This window comes from Athalia rosae, chromosome 2 (genome assembly GCF_917208135.1).
Source record: "Athalia rosae chromosome 2, iyAthRosa1.1, whole genome shotgun sequence".
Classification (NCBI taxonomy): Eukaryota; Metazoa; Arthropoda; class Insecta; order Hymenoptera; family Athaliidae; genus Athalia; species Athalia rosae.
In genome coordinates, this window is record NC_064027.1 from 15657218 (window position 1) to 15683758 (window position 26541).

Sequence of the window (26541 nt, forward strand, 5' to 3'; positions counted from 1 at the left end):
ATAAATTTTCACGTTACGGTTCAACTTGGCTCAAAGGCGCCAGATACCAGACGTCGTATTCCCAAACGAAAAGCTCGAACGTAATCAGCGAGTACGCGTGCACGAGGTAGATCGTGTTTGAACTTCGGGCCAAATAAGATAGTGGAACAGACCGAGAGCCCCCAAGGTTGACTAGATAATATTTCGGAGTCGTCATCCGCCGACCCGGAGAATAGAGAACGAAATTTGGTGCTTTTTTTTTCGGCGTTATCTTCGCGAGGTGGCCAGATGTACATTGTACACGTATCGCGGGGATTTTCGGTTCAAGGACGCGCGTATGGGAGGACCTTGTCGTTCCCGCGGTGTAACGGCGCGGCGATCGAAAGGTCTTACATTATGTGTCGAATATGGTAATGCATTATAACCACGCATCGGCCTAGATTCGCGCGACAATAACCGTCGGCCATCGACTATTGTAAACTCAAGCGTATAGTATACTTATATTATATATAAAATTAAGTGACATCTCGGCTCCTGGGCGTTCGCGGTGCAGCCGAGACTCGAGGGGTCACGCATTCTCATGTATGGGTACTATCAGGTTTTCCGTCCTACCGGCCAGCTCTCCGGTCACAATATTGAATTTATGCACATTTGAATAATAACCACCTTACGACTAACAACTAGTGGCACCGGTAGGCAGCCGCGGTTTATTTCATACTTCGATACCGTACGTACGTACGTACGTTCGATAGCTACGTTTTAAATACACTCCGTGTGCACGTAGGAGGAATTCCATCGATAATGCTCAAGGCTTTGTCCGCTATTGCGGCCCTACGCCAACCAGCCGGAGAGATTATGAAATTATCAGCGTCAGAGACGTTACTTACAATGGAGATTATCGACGGCCGGGAATCTATTCCTTATTATTTGAAAAAAAATGTCATCGATTTCTTACGTGTATATTCGCTTCCGCGTTTTTGAAGGAAAAATTTTGTTCGATCCTTTGAAATACGTGTACCTATGTTATATACCCTGATTTCCGCGTCCTTATCGCGGTTGACTTTTTGACGCACGAAGGTGATATTTATTTTTAGAAACTAGAACTGCAGACTTCGTTCGGTCTTCGCGCGTCCCCATTTTTTCGAATGTCGAGAAACCGAGTGAAAAAAAAAAAAAATAAAATAATAAAAACAAACGACCAAGAGTCGTCCGTATTATTTATATAGGTATATATTATTATTCCTTCCACGTTCATTAATTACGTATTTTATTGCCCGGCCGACTAGACGCAAAAATGATTAATCAGTCGATGAATAAGCGAGTGTACAGCATCTGCGGTTGTGGAGTTGTTGGAAAAAGTTCGCCACGTCGTGGGTGCGCGGGGGTTTCAATAATTAATGAACACGTGGCCGCGGTATAACCGCGTGTTCGTAATTAAATTTTCACGTAACGCACGTGTCGGGAATTTTTAAAAGCGGCGCTTCGGCGCCCGATATCTCTTATCCCGCGGGTGTCGTACCTACCTACCTACCTACCTACCTACCTGCCGCCGGTGTACGACACAGCGCGCGCAATTTCAGAACGTCACCCGGAAGTGCGCACGTGTAATAACAGTCTTGTAATTCTCTTTTATGCCCCCGTATCGCCGGCTACAGCTTTAATTGGAATGCAGCCAAATGGGTATTGTAATTTGTTGTTTAGTATTCAAGTAACTAACCGAACCGCGCGGTCCTTAAGCGGCACGGTTGTACATACATATATTTCGCCGGGAACTTGAAATCGCACGGGATACATACGAGCGGCACAAATATAACGCGATGACCCTCGACGTCTGTCCCGTGAGAAATTTAATGCAGATTATCCGCGTGCCCGCCGATATACGTATATACATATATCAATAAAAAAGGATCATTCGGAACTCGGACTCCAAAATGTGCGAATCTCATATACGGAAATCTGCAGAGCTATATTTCGAACTCGGTTAGTCGCGGCGATAGTCGTATACGTGGTACAGTTTTTTTTTTCTTTTTCTCTTTTTTCTTTTTTTCTTTTTCTTCGGACACTGCAAGCGATCGTGTTTCTGCTTATATTATGCGTCATGTGGTGCGATTCTTCCCACATCAGCTCGGGCGCACGCAACTCGCCGCTATACGTACGTACGTACGTACCGTATAATGTCTCAACTCGGTCTGTTTAAAGTTGCTCGTTTCTCCCATTGGTACGATCGTCATAGTAAATGAAAAAAAAAAAAAAAAAAAAAGTGAAGCGGTTTCGTTGTCAAGGTGCGTTGCAACCTGCACCAGGCGCCGAGATTTTCTTTAGCATACGTATCTCTGTACGCTCAATACTCGCTTTATTCCGGCTGTGCGAGGATCTGAAAAAATCCTGTGAGCTAAAATTTCCAACGGCGTTTATTTATTTTATTCGTATTTCATACGTACAGTGGAAAATACTATACGCGACGAGTTTTCTAGTCGCCGAAATGAGCCGATGCGCGTATAAATAGCGATATATATATATACAGGGTGAGTTTTTCCAAACTCCGGGATTGGGAGGAGCCTAATTCGGATGATTCGCGGTGGGGCGCCGCTCGGCTTCCTCATTCGTTGGGCACGCTGCAATCCTGACTCGGCTTTCTTCGTTCTTTCAACTATTTTCGTGCGCGGCGCGCCGATTGGACAAGGAAACCGAACGAGGCTCCTCCCATCTTCGGAGTTTGAAACGACTCACTCTGTATATATACGTCGGGTGCTGGCGTTCTGCGGTCGATCCGCAGCGGAAAGGTCCCTAACCGTTGTAGCTATAATTAAAAACAACCTGTTGAATCGGAATTAAAGTGCGAACGCTACACGGCGCGATATGGTTAATTAATTCACGGAAGAAACCGCTTGTTTTGTCACCTTTGCCAAGGTCATCGATCATCGGCCACGGCGCACCGCGCGCTTACACACGTGTGCATAACAGGCGAGAACGATCCGCGGCGTCTCATCGAAAAATTTGTATCTCTTGCAGGGATACCGCGCGATAAATTTTGCGTTTGTCATATATTCGTCTAACGGATGATCGTTCGACGTCGCTCTTCGTCGAGGCGGGTCGGATCGGCTATCGGATGCCCCCCTTAAATTTTCACCTTGGAAGTTTCACGAGTCGCGTATCCTACGCACACCGCATCGTCGCGGCGAGTAAAAACTACAGAGAGACTCCGCATGCAGGTTGGTCAATATATAGCGCCAAATACGGATGTGGACAAGGCTGCCAAAACGCCGGTACACATATATATTCGTTCGTCGGATTGTTGTTGTCGTTACGTCACACGTCGTACGCGCCGTTCGATGTTTAAAATATATCTGCGAAAAGATACGGCGAGAGTAGCGTTCGCGCTCGCTCTGGACCTCCAGAGAATTATGGTCAAGAACGTATTCGCGCGCTATTTCGTTACTCCGATAGTTTGCGGTATCCGTTTGTCTTCGGTATTGTTCTAAAAAAAAGCGACGCCAGAAGATCGTTAAAGTGCGGGGATCGTAAAACCTCAAAATATCAGAGGTCGGATTTAAAGGGCGCGGATGCGTTTCGCGGAGATACGCGAATCCGTCGAATGTCCCGTTTACAGCTTTGTATCTGCGGATGATAAGGCGCATCAGTTTTACGATCATATACGACCCGTCCGATTACTTCGCGTCGGATATTATTTCAAAATAACATGTACACACACCATATAATCCCCATCGGCGATATCGCCTCGGATCATTTATTTGATCGAGCATAATTTTCTCGACGCGTGAAAGGCTCCTCTGTCCGTCCTGATAAAGAGCTCGTATCAATTTACATACATACATACATACACCGTGAACGGACATGACCGTGTTCCAGTTAGTTCATTAAGACTCGTTAAAAATCGGTTACAACTAATTCATCTTAAAATTTATGTAATCACCGCGGTAGCATCGTATATAATTAACCGGCTGCTCATTATTTCTCCATCGAACAGTTATAAAACAAGACATCACCTCTCCTGATTCTTTTTTTTTTTTTTTTCTTTTAAACTCTGGCAAAATTATTCGATTTCCTACCAGACTCGTCACCTTCGGCCGTTACCGCGATTCCAATAAATTCGAACGAATTTAAATTCGACCTGCTCCTCGTTTAATTTTCATTCCTCGTAGAAGAACATGTGCTGCTGCTGCGTCGTCGTCGTCGTCGTCGTTGGAAAAAAAAATGCCGCGAGACACATGATACTCGTATCTGGCGCACACTCTTGTACCGCGTGCATACGCGTCGACTGCACTACTTGAGACGTCTGGAGACGCGTATTCTATTTTTTTTTTATTTTTCGTTTCTTACCAGCGCAAGCCAAATAATTTCAAGCCTGACCTGACCCAACTCATCCGACTCGTTACGACTCTGGTTGTACGATACTCGACCGCACACGCGAAAACATGAGAGGTCCGCAGAGGAATAGGAAAATTAGTTTCTCTAGGCGCGACGAATAGGCGACGATCGGGACTCGCTCGATCTTCATTTTTGACGCGGAGAGGAAAAAATGAACGCTGTTATTCGAGAGCCTCGGCTGCCTCCGGGCTGTACCGACGACGTAACGTTATACGAAGTAGTAACTTGACGGTAGTAGTAGCAGCAGATCTGATTTTGTCTATCGAATTACGTTCGTAAATCACACTTCACTTCTGTCACATCTCAGCGACATACGAGACGCGATAATTTCAGTCATTATTCCATTGTTGCTGTCAATCAATCCTCTTAGGACGAGCGAACAAGTCGTTCGTGTAGGAAACAATCTTTATACCTAACGAGATTCAACTGTACGTCTAGCTGATTGTTACACACGCGTATTATTCGTCGTTCGGATTATGCACCTGCGGGAATATTTATCCTTGGTACGATTTCGACACAGATCGGATGATAATTTTCGTAGAATCACTCGGTGGAATCCTTGCCGCACACCTACGCGTGAATTACACGCGGATGAATAACAATAATAATATTCGGCGTTCGTAACGAAGCTGTCATACATACATATAATAAAGTGACGGGGAAATATTTTAACGATCCGTGCAGGTTGAGGGGGCGAAATGAAAAATTGTATCGGTAATACAACAGTAGAGGGATGTGGATATACGACGTATAGTTCGTATATAATGTCTGTATTATACACCGTTCGAGAAGATCATCTGGTGAAAGACGATACCAATTTTGGTCGGTCGGTTTCCTTTGAACGAGATAAAGGGTATAATTCAATGGGTAAATTGTTTGCGCGTTTGCGCGTTCGCGCGGCCCGAATGAAAAAAAATTTCGTAAGATGGGTAATTTGAGTGTTAGTTTAAACGGCAGATGTACCGCGCGCGGCACTATGCCGCAGGCATGCGATCTGTAAAAGTGAAACGTGAAATAAGTCGTTCGCGAAACCACAGAAAATACTTGTAATCAACGGCTGTATAGCTCCCGCGCGCAACCTTTTATATATTGTACGAAAGATTTTTGAAAAAGAAATCTTCTCGCAGCCGCGTATAACGCTACCGCGTGTTCCAATTACCATTGCAGTGCGCTCGTATATATAGTTGAATAGCTATAACACGCACTGTCGAACTTACACCGGTCGTACGGATAGAGGAAAACTCTGGTAACACCCGGGCCGTAACATCGTTTCGTAGAAATCTAAAAGAAGAGCCATCTCCGCGTATAATACGCAACGCGGTGGTTAAGTAGCTCCTTAACAGTTCGTAACGCTTTGGAATTCAGAGCAACTTATCCTGCATCCTGTTTTAACCTAAGGAACAATGAAACAAATCGTCGGGAGGAGTAGAAGGTAGAAAGGCGAATCGTTTCTTCGGCGAAAACCGAAGCTTGAGCATTAATTATATTTAGGGATCGCGGGTTGATTAACCGCAGCGTGCGGTTCGACGGTTGAAAAATTGACTCGCTCGCTCGGCGCCATGTATACGGGGGAAAAAAAACAGCGATTAAGAGATACGTCGATCGCAAATTTGCTTCCCGCGCATATTTGGCGACGTGCAGCGCCCCGCCCCGCCCCGCGCGCGGTTCTCTTCGATAGATTTAGGAGAGAAGTTTGCGCGCCGTGTGACCGGCTCGAGTACATCGTCGAAGCTCGTGCGATTAAATTCGAAATGAAAAGTTGAGCGTTCGTTAATCCACCTTATAAGGTGCCGAAAACGTACAACGTCGTTTTATTCAAGGCTAGACACCTCGGCGGACGCTGCTACTGCAGCGTATATGCAACTCTTCTCTTCACGCTCAATTATACTTTTACGTCGCATCTCGTGCCGCGGTAGAGGTGCGGTACTTTTGGACGTGTGTAAAAACTGAAAAGTAACAGCTATGGTCCCTTCATATTTTACGAATATACGAATCTTGATTAAAAAAAAATTTTCACGAAGCGCGTTACTAGGTTTACCGTGAAATTTTTACCAATGTTTAATTAAAAGTTTGAACACGAAATAAATTTATTCTCCGAAGTAATCTTTTAAATGTCGTGCGAAACTTTCCCCGTAACTGCGTAATTTGATTGAATTTCATTTTTCCCTCTCGATCGATTACATCGCCGCCGTTGGTGGTACCTCCCGTCTCCTTGAAATCTCACATCTCGAAGTGGTCCAGGGACGCTGAGTGAGAGAGAAAGAGAGCGAAAGAAATTTCAATTTGTCCCTTGTACGTTGCTGTATAGTTTCACGTCGGAAAGAGTTCGATTCAAAAGTAAGGAAAATAAAGATCGTTAATCGTACGTACGGTTGCGGTTTACCGATCGGCACCTGAGACAGCGAAGATGAAATAGAAAAAAAAAACAATTATATTCTCCCAAACGAAAGCAGGTTGTGTAGCCAATGCATTCGCACTTGTACCTATCTCAAGTGCACAGCAATCAAAGTTCAAGCAACGGAAAGCAGCAGATTTCTGTAACGGATAAACAGATAGGACCAATCAAGACACACGTATATCCGCGGGTGGCCCTCAAAGTTGAGCCGTTTAACGTTTGACCCAAGGCGTATTACGGCCATTTACGGTATGTCAAAGGGTACGCTACGAGGTTCGATATAACGGGCACGATTCATTTAATTATCTACACTTAGCCTTGTTAGCCGAATTAATTGATAGGATAACTTCGATCGTTGCCCCGAAGACCTTTAGCGTCATGCAGGCTCGCGATGCAACAAAATGGTAGCATAGCTTTCGACCCACGATCGTTCTAACGGTTCGTTACACTCGTAGAGACACTACGCGTTACAGAATATATGTATGTGTGTATTTCGTGCACCACGCGCGTTACACGGCGAATGGCGCGGAGAAATTAGTACGATATGATGATCGTCGGATTCGTATGCCTCGCGTCCTAATGTAATAAGATCGAGAATTTTATCGCATCCAACGCCGCGGAATTACGCGTGAAAATAACACAAGCTCGGTATTCCAACGGCGCGAGATTTTTTTTTTTTTTCTTCAAATATTACCTTCGAAGTGGAAATAAATTTCCAAACTTGTAACACCGTCTTTATATGTCAGCCGTTGGTCCGACGTTATTGTTTCTCCCGTCAAAGACTGTTACGGTAGTTTATGAAATGCACTCAATTGTTCCTTTGTTGTATTACACGGGTCATTATATATGTGTGTTCTCAACGGTGAGTCATCGTATCGCGTAACGCGATCGCATTTTCGATGCAAATCATGATAATTATCACAGTATTCACCGAGTTGGTGACACGCGTCTGAAAACATCTGAGCAAATAATATAATTGCGCTCAAGTTACGTAAAGAATATGTATAGTATATATACTGCAGGGCTTTGACCTGCGACGTAAAAACCGGTAAAACGTTAACTATCTGGTTTTTTTCTGATTTCTGTTTTTAGTTTTTTTTTTTTTTTTTCCAATTTTTACGAGGAATTCAGAGACGAAGAAATTGCAGTTATCGAGTGACAGCACCTTCGTTTATTTTTTACAATTTTATCTCCGATCGACAATTCCTTCAATTGATTTAATTTCCGTCGTCACAACTCCCCCGCGCTTATACTATAGAAGTCAGAATCAGATGCAATCGAGGACTAATGGAGTCGGTCACTTAAAATTACAAAATTTCATCCCGTCGTATTATACGGCGTGTGATAATTTCGAATTTTTCGAATGTACATAATTATTAAGCGACGATTCGAATACCGGTATAATATACGCTTGTACACGTGTGCGGAGTAACGTCCACGAGGCGGTCAAGTTTTTCGAGGAATCGGAAATTTCGAGTCGAATAAAATTGTGATTAAAAAAATAAAGTGTGCGTTATATGTTATTTCGAATAAGCGAGACATTTACAGTGTTTTAAGAATATCAGATTACTTCGACTTCTATACCATATATACCCTGACACGTAGGGTCACGTTATAAATATATATGTATATACCCTCGCGATGCACATGAACTGAAGAAATAAACAGCATCACGCCTCGCTGTATAAACGATTTGAGATGATACCAACGCTACTATTCGGGATGCTGCGCACATCGCTGCACGTTTCGTTATAGGTATATCTACCTGTTATAATAAACGTGTGCATTACAAAATGCATATTATCTCCAGATGAGAAGTCGAGTGTTTCGAATGTTCGTAGATGTTCATTTCGAGCTTGCGTCGTGTATACCGAGGGGTTACCATCGGTCAAGTGGACATGCGTTCACAGCGACCGTTTCACACATATATCAGACTCGTCAGCTGGGGAATAAATATGCATCTGGTAACGAGCTCGGCATCCCATAGAACCTCGCGGAAATTTCTCGAGTCAATTTTATCCGCGACCACGTGCACAATTATTTACCCCCCCTCCTTATTCAGGTGTAATTGATGTGCTACGTTGCTTGGACACGTGTTTTTCTTGGGTTTCGCGTACTTATATAGGGAAGAGGATGGAACGCGATCGATATGCGAGCGCGTGTAAACTCTACATTTACGTACATGTACGACGCTTACTCAATAGTTAAAATGTTTTTCCGTAAGGTAATTATCGCGTTTTTCCTATCATTGGACATCGTTTCAGAGCTCAATTAGGATAATGGCAACGATGGATCGAATGCATCGAGAGTTGATGATCTAATGACTTTTAATAGCCCAGTTTTTTTTTCAACTATACGATGAAAATGAGATGTGATAACTATATTTGCTGAACGGTGTATACAGTTTAGCATTTCTTCACCGATGTTTTTCGATGGGATATCGTCCGGTACGAAAAAAACAACGATGAAGAGGATGATTTTCAATGAACATTTCAAATTTGGAAAATCCAAACAAAATCAAAAACGATTCGTTTCAACGCTTGCACTGTTTTACTGACTAAAGATCATGCGACTCCACGGGTACACTTGTAGTTCGAACTAGTCGGAGCGAAAGGCGTTTGAAACGTGTTACCGTGAGTCGGAGACGCGATTTTCCGTTCGAGCCAAGCTTTTATGATGCTTGACGCGTTCGCCTGGAAAGAAGCGGGGAAATTAATAACCATTGAACGTACGATACCAAAGACCAAACCCATCTTTCAGCTCATGACAAACGTTCGAAACAACGGCACAATCTTATCCCTGAACTTGTACCGTTCACTTAACAAAATGCTCCTTCATTTCGCGGTGGTTTCTTACGTTATTTTATACATCATTGATCTCGCCCTTCCATGGAAGTCACGAAAGTATAAAAATTCGGTAACCGAGTGTTTTCGAAAAAACATCACGATCATTAAAGAACCGGTGCGAGAATTTTCCGTCCCTTGAAAATCACAGCAGGTTTTCTTTTCAATTTGGAAGTTACGATAATTTTTTGTTTTCTAATCATTACAGGCGCGATCGGAGGAACATCTGGCACAGGAGCAGGCGTGGCTCGCTGCAGAAAGGGTTTGGCTGTTACACAGAAGCGGATTTTCCGCGGCAACGAGATGTGGTCTCGCAGATCCGGATACTGGAAAGCTCCGGGTGCGCCTTTTGCCGTCCGGCGACGAGGTTCTCGTCGACGAAGAGGACGTCGAAAAGGTAAATAACAATGACGTCTTATTAATGTAAAAGAAAAAAGAAAGGAATCGTGAGAAACAAATTCGTCAAGCTGATCGTCGTTCGATCCGTCCCGCCAAATCTGTAATTCGAAAATAGTATCCTCATATACATGTTACGATGTAGTACGGAACAATCTTTAATTTCTTCTGCCCAGAGGACCTCGCCTGTATCAATATAATTGTTGTACTTTGTATATTGGCCGAATGGCGTCAATGGGCAACGATAATATTATGACGGTCTCATTCTTCTCTGACGATAAGAAGTGAACAGTACTAACAGCGAACGTTGATCAGGCATTAGTCGTCGAGTTTTTCTGTTCCATTTTGATCGATATATTATACAAATCTTTACTACAACGATGTCGTACTGGATTAGCGTGGTTTGTACACCCTCCGTTCATTGCCCACACCTATGCGTTGTAGCGTAATTAACGGACGACTTTACTAATGCATATAAATTGCATTAGCGCAATCAGTGCTCCGTATAATTGACTTGCTGCGTCCGTTGGTCGTGGAAATAGTTTGATTTCTTAAAGAGTTCACGCGATTCTATTTCGACGATCGCAAACGTTGACTCGAGTTACCGAAATTGTTGAGATTCCTGATGCGAACTTTTTCGTAATAAGTGTACTTTAATCATGTATTTGATTTTTCAGGCAAACCCACCGCAGTTTGACAAAGCTGAAGAATTATCACAGCTGCGATTTTTAAACGAATCATCGGTACTTCACACTCTCAGACAAAGATATGCGAGCAATTTAATTCACACGTACGCAGGCGACAGCATGATCGTGATCAATCCGGTCGCACCGCTCGCAATATACTCTGAAAAGGTTTGATTTAAATCTTCCGATTCGTTTACTTTCATTCATAACTTATACTGTGAGATATCGATGTAAACATGTATATATATCACGGAGGTGAGAATAAGTCGTTCGACGAGGAGCTGCTGTAATATTTCTTTCCCGTTATAATTACAGGTCGTGCACATGTTCAAGGGCTGCAAAAGTGAAGATATGCCGCCGCACATTTACGCCGTGGCGCAAGCAGCGTACAGAGGGATGTTAGCGACCAGGAGAGATCATTCGCTCGTTTTACTTGGACGTAGTGGAGCCGGAAAAACTACTAATTTTAAACACGCCTTACACTACCTCGTCTTGGCGGCGGGAACTGTAAATAAGGTCAGAATCCATTCGTCTAGCTGATGAACAGATGCGCTCGTTATTCATTATCCGTAACTATCGTGTGTACGCGATGAAATGGAATCACCATTAGGCAGAGATTGATTACATCGGCACACAGAAAGAAGAAGTAGTCTACATTTGATTAGCCCTACCTAGGGTTATTTATTTCAATGCGCTGAATCCGAATTTGTGCCGGTCGGTTTGCCCCGTACACCCTCAAAATTTAGTAAATTGGAAGAAACCGTCAATGGCTAGAAGCTTTCCGTGGAAAATAAATTTTATACGATGCCTTCTTCCGAAAAACTTACAGACAAGAAAGCTTCCCACGAAATATCAGTTTTTCTACACTTTTTCACGGCTAAACCCGTCAAAAGAAAATGTCACATATTTGAAGTATCTATCTCTTGGTCTAACTAACTTATGAAAAAATTCTGGACTGATAATACGTCAACTTATTCTATTGGAGAGTCGTTCAGCCAATCAACTTCTTTCGGAATTTTTGATGCATGTAGACTTACAATCAGCCTCCTCCCGATCTCATGATTCTGGAAGCCATGCGATCAAACGAACACTTGAGAAACGATTAAGGGTATTTCATGAATAACACAATTTCCGATGAAAGAAATATATGTAAACTTTATTAAGAAAGTAACATATCGTGACGTAGCGTAGCACCACGTCCGTTTAGACGCTAACCTTATTCAGATCTAATAGCGCCGTGCTACGGTTGCTCCGAGTAACTACATAAAATGCACCATTCACGCTGCGTAGCGACTAGCGGCACCTGACGTATGCATCTGAGTACTCGGACCATTTTACTCAACGAAAATACCGGACTAGGCTATACATTATTAGGTTAGCTAGACAGAAATATGTGAGCTGATTCTATTCGCGAGTCGTTCAGCCAATCAACTTCTTTCAACATGTTTGACGCATGCGGATTCGTTCCCCTCCCACTTTCACCATTCTCCAAGCCACGCGATTGGACGAACGCGTATATAATGCGCGAACATTATTCGATTCGCGAGTCGTTCAGCCAATCAACTTCTTTCAACATGTTTGACGCATGCGGATTCGTTCCCCTCCCACTTTCACCATTCTCCAAGCCACGCGATTGGACGAACGCGTATATAATGCGCGAACATTATTCGATTCGCGAGTCGTTCAGCCAATCAACTTCTTTCAACATGTTTGACGCATGCGGATTCGTTCCCCTCCTACTTTCACCATTCTCCAAGCCATGCGATTGGACGAACGCGTATATATGGTACCAAAAAATCGTGGCGGTAGTTCTCTATTGTTACTTACTAGATACAAAAACAATTCTTTCTTCATTCATAAAAACTGAGTTGTTATGCCATTTTTAATTCTTTGGTCCTTTAAATGGATCTTCACAAATTCTTATCGTTCTTTCTGAGTATTTTGAAAAACAAAAAAAATCGATTTCTTTGCAGATTCTGACAATCGAAAAGCTGAATGCGGTCTTTACTGTATTAGAAGCATTCGGTAACAGCAGAACTCACATGAATTCAAACGCGACACGATTCACCCAGTTATTCAGCTTGGATTTTGATCAGTCTGGTCAAATAGCATCCGCATCTTTGCAAGTAAGAGTTTTATTTTGTTACCAATGATAAATTTCACTTCTAAACAAATCTCACTATTTGATTTCGAACTCCGTCATGTTCCTACCAAATTCCAAAACTTATCTATTCGTCTTCAGGTCCTGCTTCTAGAAAGGTCGAGAATCGGTCGTCGTTCCGATGGAGATCCCACTTTCCACGCAGTATACAGACTTCTCGCAGGAGCCGAAGGTCCATTACGGAAGGAGCTTCATTTGACCAACTTGGTCGCCGAAAATAACCCATTTATTACACCCCTTCAAAAGCACGAAGACAAACAGCGGGCTATGGTCGAGTTTAACCGTATAGTGGCTGCCTTCAAGATCCTGGGAATGTCGGAAACTGAGGAAAAAGTCATCTGGCTTGTGTTAGCTGGAATATACCACCTCAGTTGCGCCGGTGCCGTGAAAGCTGGAACAAGTTCGCAGAGTCGTTGGCAATTCGGGAGAGTTGAATGCGCGGAAAGGGCAGCAACTCTGTTGGGCACTTCGGTTGAAGAATTGAGCAGAATGGTGTTCTCCTGTAACGGTGGTGGAGGCACACCCAATACCTCTAGGCCGACGCTGAGAACACCAAGTCCTGAGCAAAGCAAAGATGTTACCGGATTGGAGGCTTTGGAGGGTCTGCTCGTTGGACTTTATTCGGAAGTTTTCCACTGCGTGGCCGCACTCATCAACAGGTGAGCTCTTGACAACCCCTCATCACTTGGAAGCCGAGTTTGAAAGGCGGAAAGGATTAATCGTCGGTTCTCGTCGTCATTTCAGATCAATATCAGCGCCTGTCCACACCGTTTCGTCACTTCTTCTCTGCGACGCGCCTGGTTTCCAGAATCCAGCTTCATGCGGCCGACAAACAGGAGCTACATTCGAAGATCTTTGTCACAACTACCTGCAAGAGAGACTTCAATTACTCTTTTATCATACCACACTTGTGGCTCCGAAGGACAGGTAAAATGGATAGAGATTGTAGATAACATTCAAGATACTTGATTACTGATGATTTCGTGGGAATTCATGAGATTCTTTTATTTCCAGATATGCTCAAGAAGGCATTGATATAGACCACGACGATGACTACGGTTTTGGCGGAGCTGGGTCACCACAGGCGTTGGTTTCCCTTTTGGACAGGGGTGGCTCGCAGGGTGCTGCTATGCTGAGAGCTAGTCAAAGTGATCTCAGTAGCAGTCGACAAGCGGAACGGCGTGGGCTATTGTGGCTTTTGGACGAAGAGGCGGCATGTCCAGGAGGCAGCGACGAAGCCTTCCTGGATAGATTGTTCTCTCATTACGGAGATCGAGGTATTGTTCGATTATACAATTTCTGACTCGATTATTTTCAATTTGACAAATTGAAACATGTGTGATAATTTAATCTCTACAGATCACCAGATGCTACTGCGAAAAGCTCCAGGCAACAACCAATTTGTTCTCCAACATCTGCAAGGAACCAATCCAGTTTTATATACGGCGACTGGCTGGTTACGAGCTACTCGAGAAAATCCAGTCGCCAAGAGCGCCATCACCGTTCTCCAAGAAAGTCAGAGGTAGGACTTCTCATCTGCTTTAAAGAGACGACTTGGAATCCGAAACATGACATGGAAACATGTTCTAACGAGGGATGTACTTATATCATTTCAGGGAGGATGTTAATAGACTGTTCGTATGCGCTCGCGGAGCCGGAGTTTCCAGTGCTCTGAGTGGCTCGGTGCACGGACTCGAAGGTTCGCAGTCTTTGAGGCGAGCTTCTAGCATACGCAGGACCTTCACAGCTGTTAAACGAAAAAACGTTTGCTTACAAGTCAAATTTTCTGTCGTAAGTGTTCTAATACTGTAACATTGAAATACTACAAACATTTTTTCTATATTTTCGACGTCTATGAATTGCGATAATATGATGACATAAGGCCCGTTTCAACCTTGATGCGTACTGTTTGATATTGTTCTCATAAAGAAAAATGAATTTGCGAATCACCATATCGCACACTCATTCATTAGAGCGATTGGCCCTCGCCCCTTTTTTTTCATGAGAGTAATCGAGAATACTGAAACTGATATCAAGCAGAATAAGTGGGAGTTGTGTAGAGTCAAAGGTTTTCCGCGCTATCAGTGGCACTGCGAGATTATTCATGTTTAATGACTTTGCGGTGTCATATCAGACTCATGCAAACCATTGTCGGAAGCTGACAGTTAAACACGAACAGCTGGAGTCGCCATGTTTTGTAGCTATCAATCTACTTGTATTTATCATATCTCTTGGCTGTCGTCGATTGTATTAACTTTCGTTGTGTTTGGCGTGATCAGTGGAAGATATTTGAATTTGGTGATTATTATTACGCTCAGCTAAGGTTTCTGGCAATATTTGACCGATTCGCTATCTGCTTCTAGGATGGGCTTATCGAGACCCTGCGGAGGACTCGTGTCAAGTTCGTCCACTGTCTGTTACCGCAACACAACGCAGGCTGCACGGATAACAAGAGTCTTCTTTCCGTCAAATCCAATCAGAGCGAGGATAGCATTATCAACGTACCTCTCCTTCGATCCCAGGTAAAAGGAGTTCGAAAACATTGATTAATTCAATCGCTATTGAACGATAGGACCCTCGAGTTTTTTCGCGTATAAGAATGTGAAACCAATCCTCAATCTCTGATCTTCAATCTCCAGATTCGGGGAAGTCAAATCATCGAAGCAATTCGTCTACATAAAGTTGGTTTCCCTAAACATATGCCTCTCGGCGAGTTTCGACGTCGTTTTGGACTGTTGGCGAGCGATAACAACATTCGCCCAGGAAGTCCTGTAGCCGACGAGCGTCGCGAAGTCGAGGACATGCTACTGTCGGTCGACGTCGATCCAGCTTCCTACCGTGTTGGCCAAAGCCAGGTGAGTTACTCAAAAAAAATTAAACGCACGTTCTGATTCTCTTTTCTGCTTTCGCATATTCGCGCTTCTTAGAAATGGTGAAAGAAAGTTTATTTACAAATGCAAAATCATGCAGCGTATTCTAGTCCAAGCGGATAATCATCCGCATTAGAATTGTGCGAATCGGTGGAATCCGGAGTTGTATGCGGAATTGATGTTTCCTTTGAACTCTGCCTACGTTCATTCGCTCACAACTTTAGCAAAGATACGTGATTGTGAATAGAGCACGCGCTAGGAATTCAAATATTATTACTAGTGCGTTGACCTCTTTCGAAAGCGTTTGTATATATTATTATAATCTGCGGCATTTGTCCTATTCCGAATTCAGCTTTTACCGGCTCATTCGCCGCCTGCCCAGGGGCACGTTCTTAATAAGCTTTTACGATTTTACCGACATTCAAATGGCACCGTGAATACGACAATGAATCTCTTTTGTTACGGTTGAGCCCGCGAAGTGTCGAGAAAAAAAAAGCAGAAATCTCAATTAATTCCGACGAACGGTAGAAATCATACAAATTTCAGGAAGCAAATACCGGTGTGTCCAATCGCTTCGTCTGGTTCGATGTAAATTTTTCGCCTCGGCGCTGATATTCGTTTGAAATAATGATAATGCACGTGAAATTCAAGAGGGTCAAGAGACCGTTGACACAATGTCGAGAGAGCTCTTCGCGACGTATTCGCCGCGGAAGTTTATCGATAAAAAATTATTTACGATCTATGGCGTGGGATGAATTATCCGATCTAGGCACGGACGATGAGCCGACTCTGTTGACTCAAATGTTTCTCACCGGGAAGAGAAATAGAAATTGTTAGCGGTTGTTAAATATTGATTCACTCTGATATTAGTTAACGTCGAGTGAAATCCGTTTCTCACACACTCATTCCGCTTTATTGAACTGCTTTCATACTCTTGACTGACGCGGTTGAGAAAAAAAAAAAATTACGATTGCCTCTGGACTCGGACGCGTTTCTGTCCGTCTCTGCAGTCTAACGGCGCAGCGCTGCTTTCACTGATATCGGAAAAATGACCGATAACTTTCCAGAAAAAATAGATCCCCCGTATAAGTTAGTTTTCGATCAACTTTTTTCAACGATCGTCACAATATCTTTGAATAATCGCAAAGTTACGAATCTCGAATCGTCGACGTTCTTACGTACGAATGATAGCCGTTGCAACCCAGATATGCATGTCTTTAATTATTGCCCTCGAGTGGCGAAACCTGAGATACCGAATGAAATTTACTGCAACGTCGTGTTACAATGCACCTCGGCAAGTCAACGTCGGTGATACTTTTCAACGATTATATCCGTACGTCGTAGTTCACAAGTTTTATGTACGACCACGGTATATTCCATCATTTTCTGCGGTCCATTTGACGAAAATTTTGAAAGTTTTCGGAAATACGTTTGGGAAAACGGTCTCGAACTTTCGGTGATTATAGAGTCGGTCGAGTCGGTTACAGACTCTGCGTGTGTACGTGCCCAAAGAAAACGGTCCGGTAATTGTAAGAAAGTGGTCCAAGGGCAAAATGAATGAATATCTTCTTTGGCTTCGTTTTCTTGGACCTCCATGTCTGCATGCGCGTACCCCGGAGCTGTAGAAAGTTCCGAATTTATTCCTCATTGTCAGCGATGTCGGTCGTCTCTTTGATTTCTTTTCGCGGAATTGATTCCCCGCCGGACAACAATAAAATAATTCGCTTGATATTCTCAACAAAAAAAAAAAAACCGAAATTCTCTAATTTGATTTTTCCTCTTCGTTTCATCGACGAGACGAAGTGTACGTGCGATGCATATGTTCGTACCTACGGTATAAGTATCGCGATAACGATTCCGAGGGCACGTCAATCGTCGTAAAAATCATAACGACACTTTATTACCGCGATTTAATAATGACAGCAATTGAGTTGATGTCCGCGGTGTAGTACGACCGCGTTGAACGCGCTCTTCTCAACACCGTACAACGCGTACGTACGCTTATAATGATCGAGGCGCTGAACCACCTGACTCTGGCTGCGGGTCGTTAAACTTTTATCGCCAGTGTCTGGCGCCGGTCTATCATTCTAATTTTCTTTATTTCTTTTCTTTCCTTTAATCGGCAACGCGATTATTCTTGCAATTTTACATCATCACCGTTATCAGCTCCTCCGGTATACAATGCGCTTTATGTAATAATTCATTTCCGCACTTACGTACACATATATACACGCGTTATCTCATACTTTGTATCGAAATTCGATCTACGCTGCTATACCCATCCCTTCATGAATCGGTCGATCGCTACGGTCGTCAAATATTCGAAGCCCGCGTTTACCTCTCCGCCGATTAATGGGAGATTTTTTACTCCTTTCTTATGTCAGCTCGACGATGTATTTATTCCGATTCATATATGTACGCACGGCTCTCGCTACTCTTGTGGGATGCTGCACGAAATGAAAAGAAAAATAATCAAACGATAAAACTGGTTTTAACACATAACGGCATTCGATTTGGTGCTGGACCGGTCGCTGCAGCGAAACGCGACCGATAAGCAAACCAAACGAAAGTAGCCAGACTCGAAGACCGGGCCTAACCGTGACCACCTGATCGCGACGAGACGAGGGGCTCATCGTCGCGAATCGAGCTTAAATGTTTGTTTGTGTTTTTTTTTTTCTTCATTTAGTTTCCATCGTCACTTTCGACCAGGTCTTCTGTCCCCGGATGTAACGGAAAGCACAAAATTGCGTCAAAGTAGATTGCAATTGAGAGCTTCGAAGAACCAATATAATTGGTAGGCCGAGGAAAATTGAGAATAAGATATGCGATAACGTTATACGTAACATAGAGAAACGATCCGTTGTAATAGGAGTATTAACCCGCGACTAGCTGTGTACGAGATGATTTTTTTTCCTCTATAGTGTACAGAAACGACGTTGTTATTGGAATTCTTCCATCGCCGCGAAGCATAATTCTTTCGTTTGAAGAGCTGCAGCGGCAACAGCAACGGCCGGCACGAGGATATCGGTATCTCGCGTCCGCTAAAAGGCTCGCCTCGGTACCGTTAAGACGTCCATCAACGCAAGGTTGGAAACCGCCGAAGCTTTCGTAAAAATAATGCTTTTATAGTCATTGGCCGTTGCATAAGTGGCGTTGGTGAAATCACGCGTATCTCTTTCGACCCCTCTCTTCGTTCTCCTTTGAAAATATACCATACGCTGCACGCCAGCTCCTTCCATTCGTTTCGTTTCACCGATATACATACATATATACGTATATATATCTATCGTCGTTTCGCGCCATCCCCCGTGTTCCTCCGATGACTTGCATACAGGAAGGTGACGCGAGTTCAGCGACTAACGCGTGAAAACCACGTACGATTAAATCAATATTATATACAAATCTTCCGGAGTCACGTAAGATAATAAAAAAAGAAGAAGAAAGAAAATAAGGAAAGAAAAAAAAAAACAACAACAACGTAATCATTTCAACGCTTTCGACCAGGAAGTTCTGTTTCCGTGATTGGAGAGTCCGAGATGATCGGCTATTACGAATTGCAGGCACAACGCGTTTCAACGTGGATGAAAAGAGAGAAAAACAAAAAGAAACAAAATAGTTATTCGTGTACTACATCTTCGTCTCCCGTAAACATTCGTGTCACTAGAAATCAAGGAGAAGACAATAAATGGTAATTCGTAGAGCGGAGGCCCGTTGAATCGAGAGTTTCTCATTATGCTCGCTCGCGACACAGTGTTAAGGTATGAATACTGCCTACGTTAAAATCCTTGGTAAAACACCTACGCGTATTTATTCATCGCTCGTAACACCGAACGGTGTGGAATGCAATCGCGGTGTGAAGTACCGCGCGCAGTCATGCCTACACGTTACGGAGGATGTCACGTCCGCACGTGTTAGTTAAGGGCTATCGACTGGTCGCGTCTCACAAGCTTCGAGTTTGTCAGAAGATCATGATCGTCTAATATCCACAATCGTCCGTTACGTATCATGAATTTTTTAGCGTTTACAGGGTGCGTCGACACCTTACGTAATAAAAATGTAGTGCCCGAATAACTCGTTCGACTGTAGCAGTAGGTGAGAAGGAGGTAATCTTCCTGGAAATTTTCAGACCGTACTTCTATTATACGGGAATCGTTACCTTAGGAATTATAATTACCTTGGGAACATGTTCGCTGCGATAAAGGTTACCTTTAATTAGAAGGATTTCGGTCTACCGTTTCAGGCGGTACATAGGTTCACCGAACAATGACCGTGCACGTGATTTTTACATTCCTCGTAACATCCGAACCTGAATTATAATCACGGAATTTCGTTGGTTCATATTCTTATCTTCGGTTGTTTGTTCTCGCCGCGGTGTACGATGCGGCGGTGCGCGGGAAGGGAATAATCGGAATCAGCTGACGATACGTATTTCTAATGGAATTCATCGGGTATTAACTATCCGCGTACCACGGAGCCGCGCACGCGATGTCTTCGGGGCGAAGGCAAATCGCTTTTAAAATCCCAACCGTTTGACTTTAAGTACGCGCTTTGTTCGCCAGGCAATTCCGATTGCAATTTCAACCGCTATTCACTTTTCTCTATTTCCCCCATCTCCCCATTACCCGCGACTCGTTTAACTCCTTGTAGATATTCCAAACGTACTTATATGTATACCGCATCCCGCGTCGCGAGATAGTTTCTTCCTGGGTGCTGACCCCGCAACGTTTCGTTCGCCAAAGACTCTCCCCCGTTCGCCTGCCGCGCGTATATTATATATTACACGTATACGTATGTACGTATGTATACGACTTTGACACGCATTCCTACGTGTATCTACAAATGCGATAGCCTTGTACTTAAACGAACATCGAAAGAAAAAAAAAAAAGATATGAATCGGTAGGAATCGCGAGTAAAACTAATAGTCGATTCTTCGTTTATCTAGGTTTTTTCTAATGCGTGGGTTGTACGCATAAAAGTTATGCTAATCGGTGTAATTTATACGCTTATATATACATATACATACAATATGTACGCGGATGGTGAAACAATAATATATTGTTTTTCACTACTAATGTAAAGATTGTCAAGTTTTACGGCGTATCTGTACCAAATTTTTGTCTGCTTTTTATTTTTCGCAGCCGCGATATTGCCCCCGCGATCGTTATTCATTCGATCTTTCGGTTGTTCCTTAGCTGCCGCGCGTACGTACGGTAGAAATAAAGGAGAGCATCGGGATATTACCGAAGCAGTGATCATGCTCCCTATTTGCATAATGGCATTTCTCGTTGTTGGGTCTCGTATTTAACCGGGGGGATATATATACATAAGGGGCTGACGGTCACTGTTCGTACTCCCGGCTATCTCAGTCATCGTGCTTGTTATTTGCAGCGCGGAAAAAATGCTAATTACGAACAAGGTGCTCGGGAATGGAGCGCGAAAAGGCCAACGAATAGTCCATCCGAGATGGAATCGATTCTGACCTTAAATTGCGCTTTCCTCCCCACTTTTCACGAACTGACTGATTTTGTGATTTTGTTTGTTTTTTTTGTTCTTATCTTTAACTTCGTGACACTATGAGAAATTTGTTCTTTTTCATCATCGTCATCATCGTCGAACAATCTGTATAATGTATAAAAACTTTGCGAGCGAAATCTTATCGATTATTTTCACCGATCTCTTCGAAAGTGTTTTTTTTTTTTTTTCTCCTTTTTTCTCTTATTCTCAGATTGCAGTTGCGAGACACAAGAGCGATTCGAACACGGTTAAAATTACGAAGGAGCTCAGCGACGTAGATAAATGTGATGAAAAAAAAAGTAGTCGTCGAGTCGTTACGCGCCTGGGTCGATCGTTATTATGGATAGATAGGCTGTCCGCGTTTGGATTCAGTCGATTTCTTAGAGAACTCGATTAGAAATCAACCGACTGGTTTTACTCCTCCGGCAACATGCGATTCATTTGCAAAACCGCCTCGCCGCCGGTCGTCGAATGCTTCGTATAGAAAAGAAATCGAAACTAGTCGAAATTAATTACGACCATCTGCCTACGCCCGGGTTTTTTGACTCCCGAAGTCGAATGTTCCCCCTCGAAGACTGCGGAGAGCGAACGGTCAGCCTGTAAAAAGAAATCGGCTAGCTCGCGCGGCCCTCCGGCATCGAGGTACGTCTTGAGTAGGCATACTACCTGTACTCAGGTAGAGAAGTTTTTTATTCGCCTCTCAGCGCAAATTTCTTTCCCTCTTCGAAAAAACGGGAGGGTATAGCGCGCGATTCTTTCTTTTATGAAATATGTACGTATACGTATATATGTGAAGAAGATACGGTTTTATAAAAATCTACCAATAAACGTTAATCGCCCATCGTTACTAAAAAAAAAAAAATTCCTCCATTGTTCGATGACCTTAATTAGCGAAAGTACAATCCACGCCGAGGAGATACCGAAATGGCGTATCAACGTCTTTTCGATCGGTCGGCCGCACGGATGACTGTTGGCACGTGTCCTCGAAAAAGCTGGGTCACGTGACGTTTTTTTTTTTTTTTTTCCTCTCGTCTTCTTCGTTTTTTCTTTCTTTTCTCACACGCTCGGAAAATGCCACGACGTCGCGCTTGCATCGGCCGTTAACTCTCCGCGTTTGATTTGCCGGTTTATAAGTGTTACGCCGGTCGATGAGCCGTTCGAAAAGACGCAATCGTTTCGGCTCACATATTTTTATACCCGTACGTATGTGTAACGCGTACGGTAGTATACAGCGTTCATACAACGTCGCCTGACAATTCTTTCGTTGTAATAAATTTTTTTTTTCACCTCCGTTTTTTTATGCCCCCAAGATTAAAATTCGAACATTTTTACAACATCGGGTTGTGTCGAGCGTTTGTGTAAATTGCAAATCGACATTTGAGACGAGCCTTTGTGGCCTTAGCTCGTGTCGCAATAAAGGTTGTAACACAACGTGTGTGCGCGTGTGCGCGTGTGTCGACGTATGTACAATTATTGCACGTGATGAAACGAAGTCCTTGAATTAACGCCTCTGCAACTTTTTCAATCGAATGATTTATACCTCTATTTACTGTTTAATTCTCGCGTGTCGAACCTCGGTATATAACGGCTGATCGATACGCGTGTTATACCTACCTATACATGTACCTAGCCGCTGGTGAAATTTATCCCGGTCATTCATCGGTGGAAATCAATTTGAACGCAAAAATAATTTCTCGTTCTCATTGTACAAACGTAAATAGCGGGAACGGTTGGATCCGCACCTCATTACCGTCTGATCGATATACATATTACACGGGGATCGAATTTCAGCGAGTCTTATTCATTTTTTTCTCTACACCGAGTACACAACGTACGTACTTCCGAATACAACTGACTTGTTTATAGGGTTGTCAACGAGCCGAACCCAGCCAATGTGGTTTGATTCGATAAAATTTTTGGATCCCCGCTACATCGCACGCACAGGCATACGTATACGCGCGATCGTTCATCTGTTCGTGTTGTAATAAAAATTTTATAATTAAAACGCCGGTACTACGTTACGTATAGTTAACCGACTCGCAACAAGTACAAGGCGCGTACTGCTGCTGCAGATCCGACCATCCTACACGGTAGTCGGACGTATTATAATTTAGTCGAAACGTGTTCGCCTCCGCATCTCCGAACCCTCTGCGGTATACTCGTATATGAAAGCTGGTCCTCTGTCGCTGTTAATTTTGTTGCTACCATTTTTATTTTTATTTCTATTTATTTTTATTTTTTTGTTTGTTTGTTTCTCGTTAATTTATGTATTTTTCTTTCTTTCGACACCAGCTATAATGATCGTACGGCTGCTGTTCGTGAAAATGATAACAATTAAGATACGTTTCGAATCGTCGTTTTTGGGCGGGTATAATACTCCACATGCATTGTACGTATATAAGGTGGATGACATCGGTGTGCTTATTTTACGCAATGCACATATTATACCTGTACGACGATAATCCTAAGGCAAGCGAAGTTTTCATTTCTCTCAATCATTTCGAAGAGCTCTAAAAGTGGTTCGTAATATATCCTGAGGTATACGTATACGTACAGGTATTATCGGTAATTTAAGAGTTTGACCGATACCATAAGTGTTTCTCCACCATTTTTCGGTTAACCGGTCGTTGGACTCCGCATCTGCGTTGCGGCGAGCTATCTGTGTTATACATATACCTATATTTACATGTATATATTTTCGATATTACGTACCTCGTACACGTACGTGCCATCATTTTTGAAGCTATTATAGAAATTGGGGAGCTAATAGCCGAGGCACAAAATTCCTAGATGAAAGTGAACCATCCGTCTATACATATATACATACTGTGATATATACTTTTCGTTATGCAGCTTTTACATTTTAGTAGAACTACACGGTATGTGATTTGTTTCTGGAAAAATTATGTGGAATCATATCACGCGTCAAAGATAATCGGATATTTTTCCTAATTTTTTAATCATAAAGGCGGTTTCGTAATCGCGATTTAAAATGACGGAAGCATAATACCTGTCCCGCGATGATTTATGCGTTCATCTTTTTGTCAAAAAAGAATAGAAAAGAAAAAAAAAAATCCTTTCGGAGTTCAAGCACATGATGTACAGGTGAGCCGATCAATCGATGAAAAAGGTAAAAAAAAAAAAAACTTCCGGTGTTCAACGTACATGTACATAGCGTTGGTCCATCTGTGTGAAAGATTTAATTTGGAACCAGACGAGTCTGAGAAGAAATCGCGATCCGATTCGAGGATGTGATTCAAATCGAACGTGTCGAGAAAAAAACACGCGCGAAATAGTGAATTCAAAAAAAGAAGAACGATCAAAAGAGAATAAAAAAAAATATATGATCGACACCATCGGTCGTTCAATTGCAAAAAATCTCACGCCGAATTTAATCTCCCGAATAAATTGCGAACATTGTTCGTCCGTTAATTAGATCGATCATATCGCGGTGCAGGCGCAGGAAATCCCGATAACCAATATCGTTTTTTCTTATTTGATTATTCGATTTTTGTATCCCACACGATCAACCGTCGATCACCATGCCGTGTCGATCGTATTTTCTATTTCCGAACCGTTCCTCTCACACAATTTTTCAAACAATTCTCTTCGTCATATTCAAAGGAAAGGAAGCTGACACGAGAACGACGTTTATTTTACCCGAGGCTTTTGCCTCTTGTACCGGGTCATAAATCGCTCCGTCACTCTCCCCGCGATCGTGACATCCACCGTTAACCACCGCGTGTAAATTACACCCGTACGTAGGTATTATACTATATGAAATATATTATACCTCCTCACGTATAACTCTTTCGCTATACGAGTATACAGAGCTCGTGGCCCGCGCAACATTTTCTCAAAAGATCCCAAGAATCTCAAGTTCCTCAAGCCCGGAATACAGCCGTGGTCTTTAACTCGCCACCGCTATTAACGTACTTGACCGTTCATTACCGCACCGTATCTATGCTCGACAACCATCGTCGGTTGCGTTGGTTGGTTGGTTGAAACCACCGGAGCCAAGGGATCACGGAACTTCGCTCTCCCTCTACTTTATACATTCAATAAACGTCGCGGCCGTATCGTCCCGTACTCGCTAACCCTGTACACCTTCCTCGGACTCGACGGATTTACGTCCGTCGCTTTCTTATAGCCTGTTTTATTTCGTTCGCTCGTCGCCCGTTCAACGTTGAGAATTCAGAAATCAGAAAACTCCCGGAGTTTCGCGCGATTCCGTCGGGGCGTCACCGAATTCGGATCGTTTCCTATGAGGTAGAAATTTCATCGGCGGACGCTCGTAGTAGTTAGTTCGGAAGCTGCCGGGCTGTTTCACCTTTCCCATTATATCCTTCGACTCGCGATGTTCACGGCAGTGACGTGTGGTTTACACAAGTCACGATGAGATACGTCCCCCGTGTTCTACCCGTACGTTTACGACTCCCGGCAACTATCGGTTACGAGTAATTCATATGCTAAAGGGCTTACTCGGGTTTTATCGTAAAACGAACTGTACACACACCACGAATAGTACAGCTGTTAAAAACCCGGCTCACCGTCTACTTCACGTGGCGCAGTTAAGAGAGACCAGATCGAAAAACAATCGACAGCCCTCGTTAAATCTGCTTCTCGGAGTTGAGAAGAAAAAGAAATACATAAATAAATAAACCAAAAAAACTACTTTCGAACCACCGCGGAAAGAACGAAACACACAAAAACCGACCGAAAGAATACAAAAGCTTCCCGACGTACATATGGGGGTCCGGATTGCCGTAAAGGAATGTCGACAAATTTGACGTCTCTTGCGCCTTTTTAACACATTTTCGACACTTGAACTTTGGGGAACATGAAGACAGAGAGTTCTTTTTATTTCGGTCGTACAGTGGCGTAATAATTATCACGTTACGAGACAAGGTCGGTTGGGCCGCGTGTGAAATTTTTGAGCTCGAAAAAATAAATTCTCGCAACTTCTCTTCGGACGGTTGTCCTGATTCGCCCCCAGTGTCAACGCTCGGCGGCGGTCGTAATGTACTCGGTAAAAATTTAGCGACGTTGACCTACGTTTACCGTTATTTATTACCCCGGGGGTTCCGTGTACGGGGCATTCGCGATCGACGACTATATGTACAATGTGTTCGAATAATAATCAGAGCGTGACGTGGTGCGAGGTTAGCGTCATAGAACATCGCGAGGATATACAGGCAATAATAAGCGGTCCATCTCTGAACTTGGTGTATAAATGGAACGCAACGCGACCGCACGGAAGAGGAATGCAGCGGGATAACCGAAGGTGGTGGTCACCTACCCGCCATT

The 26541-nt window shown here is 43.3% G+C and overlaps 1 protein-coding gene across 4 annotated transcripts in view; it reads left to right on the forward strand.

Moving 5' to 3' along the window:
- The window catches only part of LOC105692071 (unconventional myosin-XVIIIa), a 102468-nt gene that overhangs the window by 45211 nt on the left and 30716 nt on the right, over nt 1-26541 (forward strand). For 2 of the 4 annotated variants that reach the window (XM_012411014.3, XM_012411016.3), the window contains 11 exons: nt 9815-10003; nt 10680-10856; nt 11004-11204; nt 12662-12814; nt 12931-13508; nt 13594-13776; nt 13864-14126; nt 14209-14371; nt 14466-14640; nt 15213-15371; nt 15489-15704. In XM_012411014.3, coding sequence (XP_012266437.2) covers nt 9815-10003; nt 10680-10856; nt 11004-11204; nt 12662-12814; nt 12931-13508; nt 13594-13776; nt 13864-14126; nt 14209-14371; nt 14466-14640; nt 15213-15371; nt 15489-15704 — 2457 coding nt within the window. Of the gene's footprint in view, nt 1-3170; nt 3192-9574; nt 9725-9814; nt 10004-10679; nt 10857-11003; nt 11205-12661; nt 12815-12930; nt 13509-13593; nt 13777-13863; nt 14127-14208; nt 14372-14465; nt 14641-15212; nt 15372-15488; nt 15705-26541 lie in introns of those variants that run through there. The other 2 variants (XM_048650436.1, XM_048650435.1) reach the window with 2 other exon arrangements.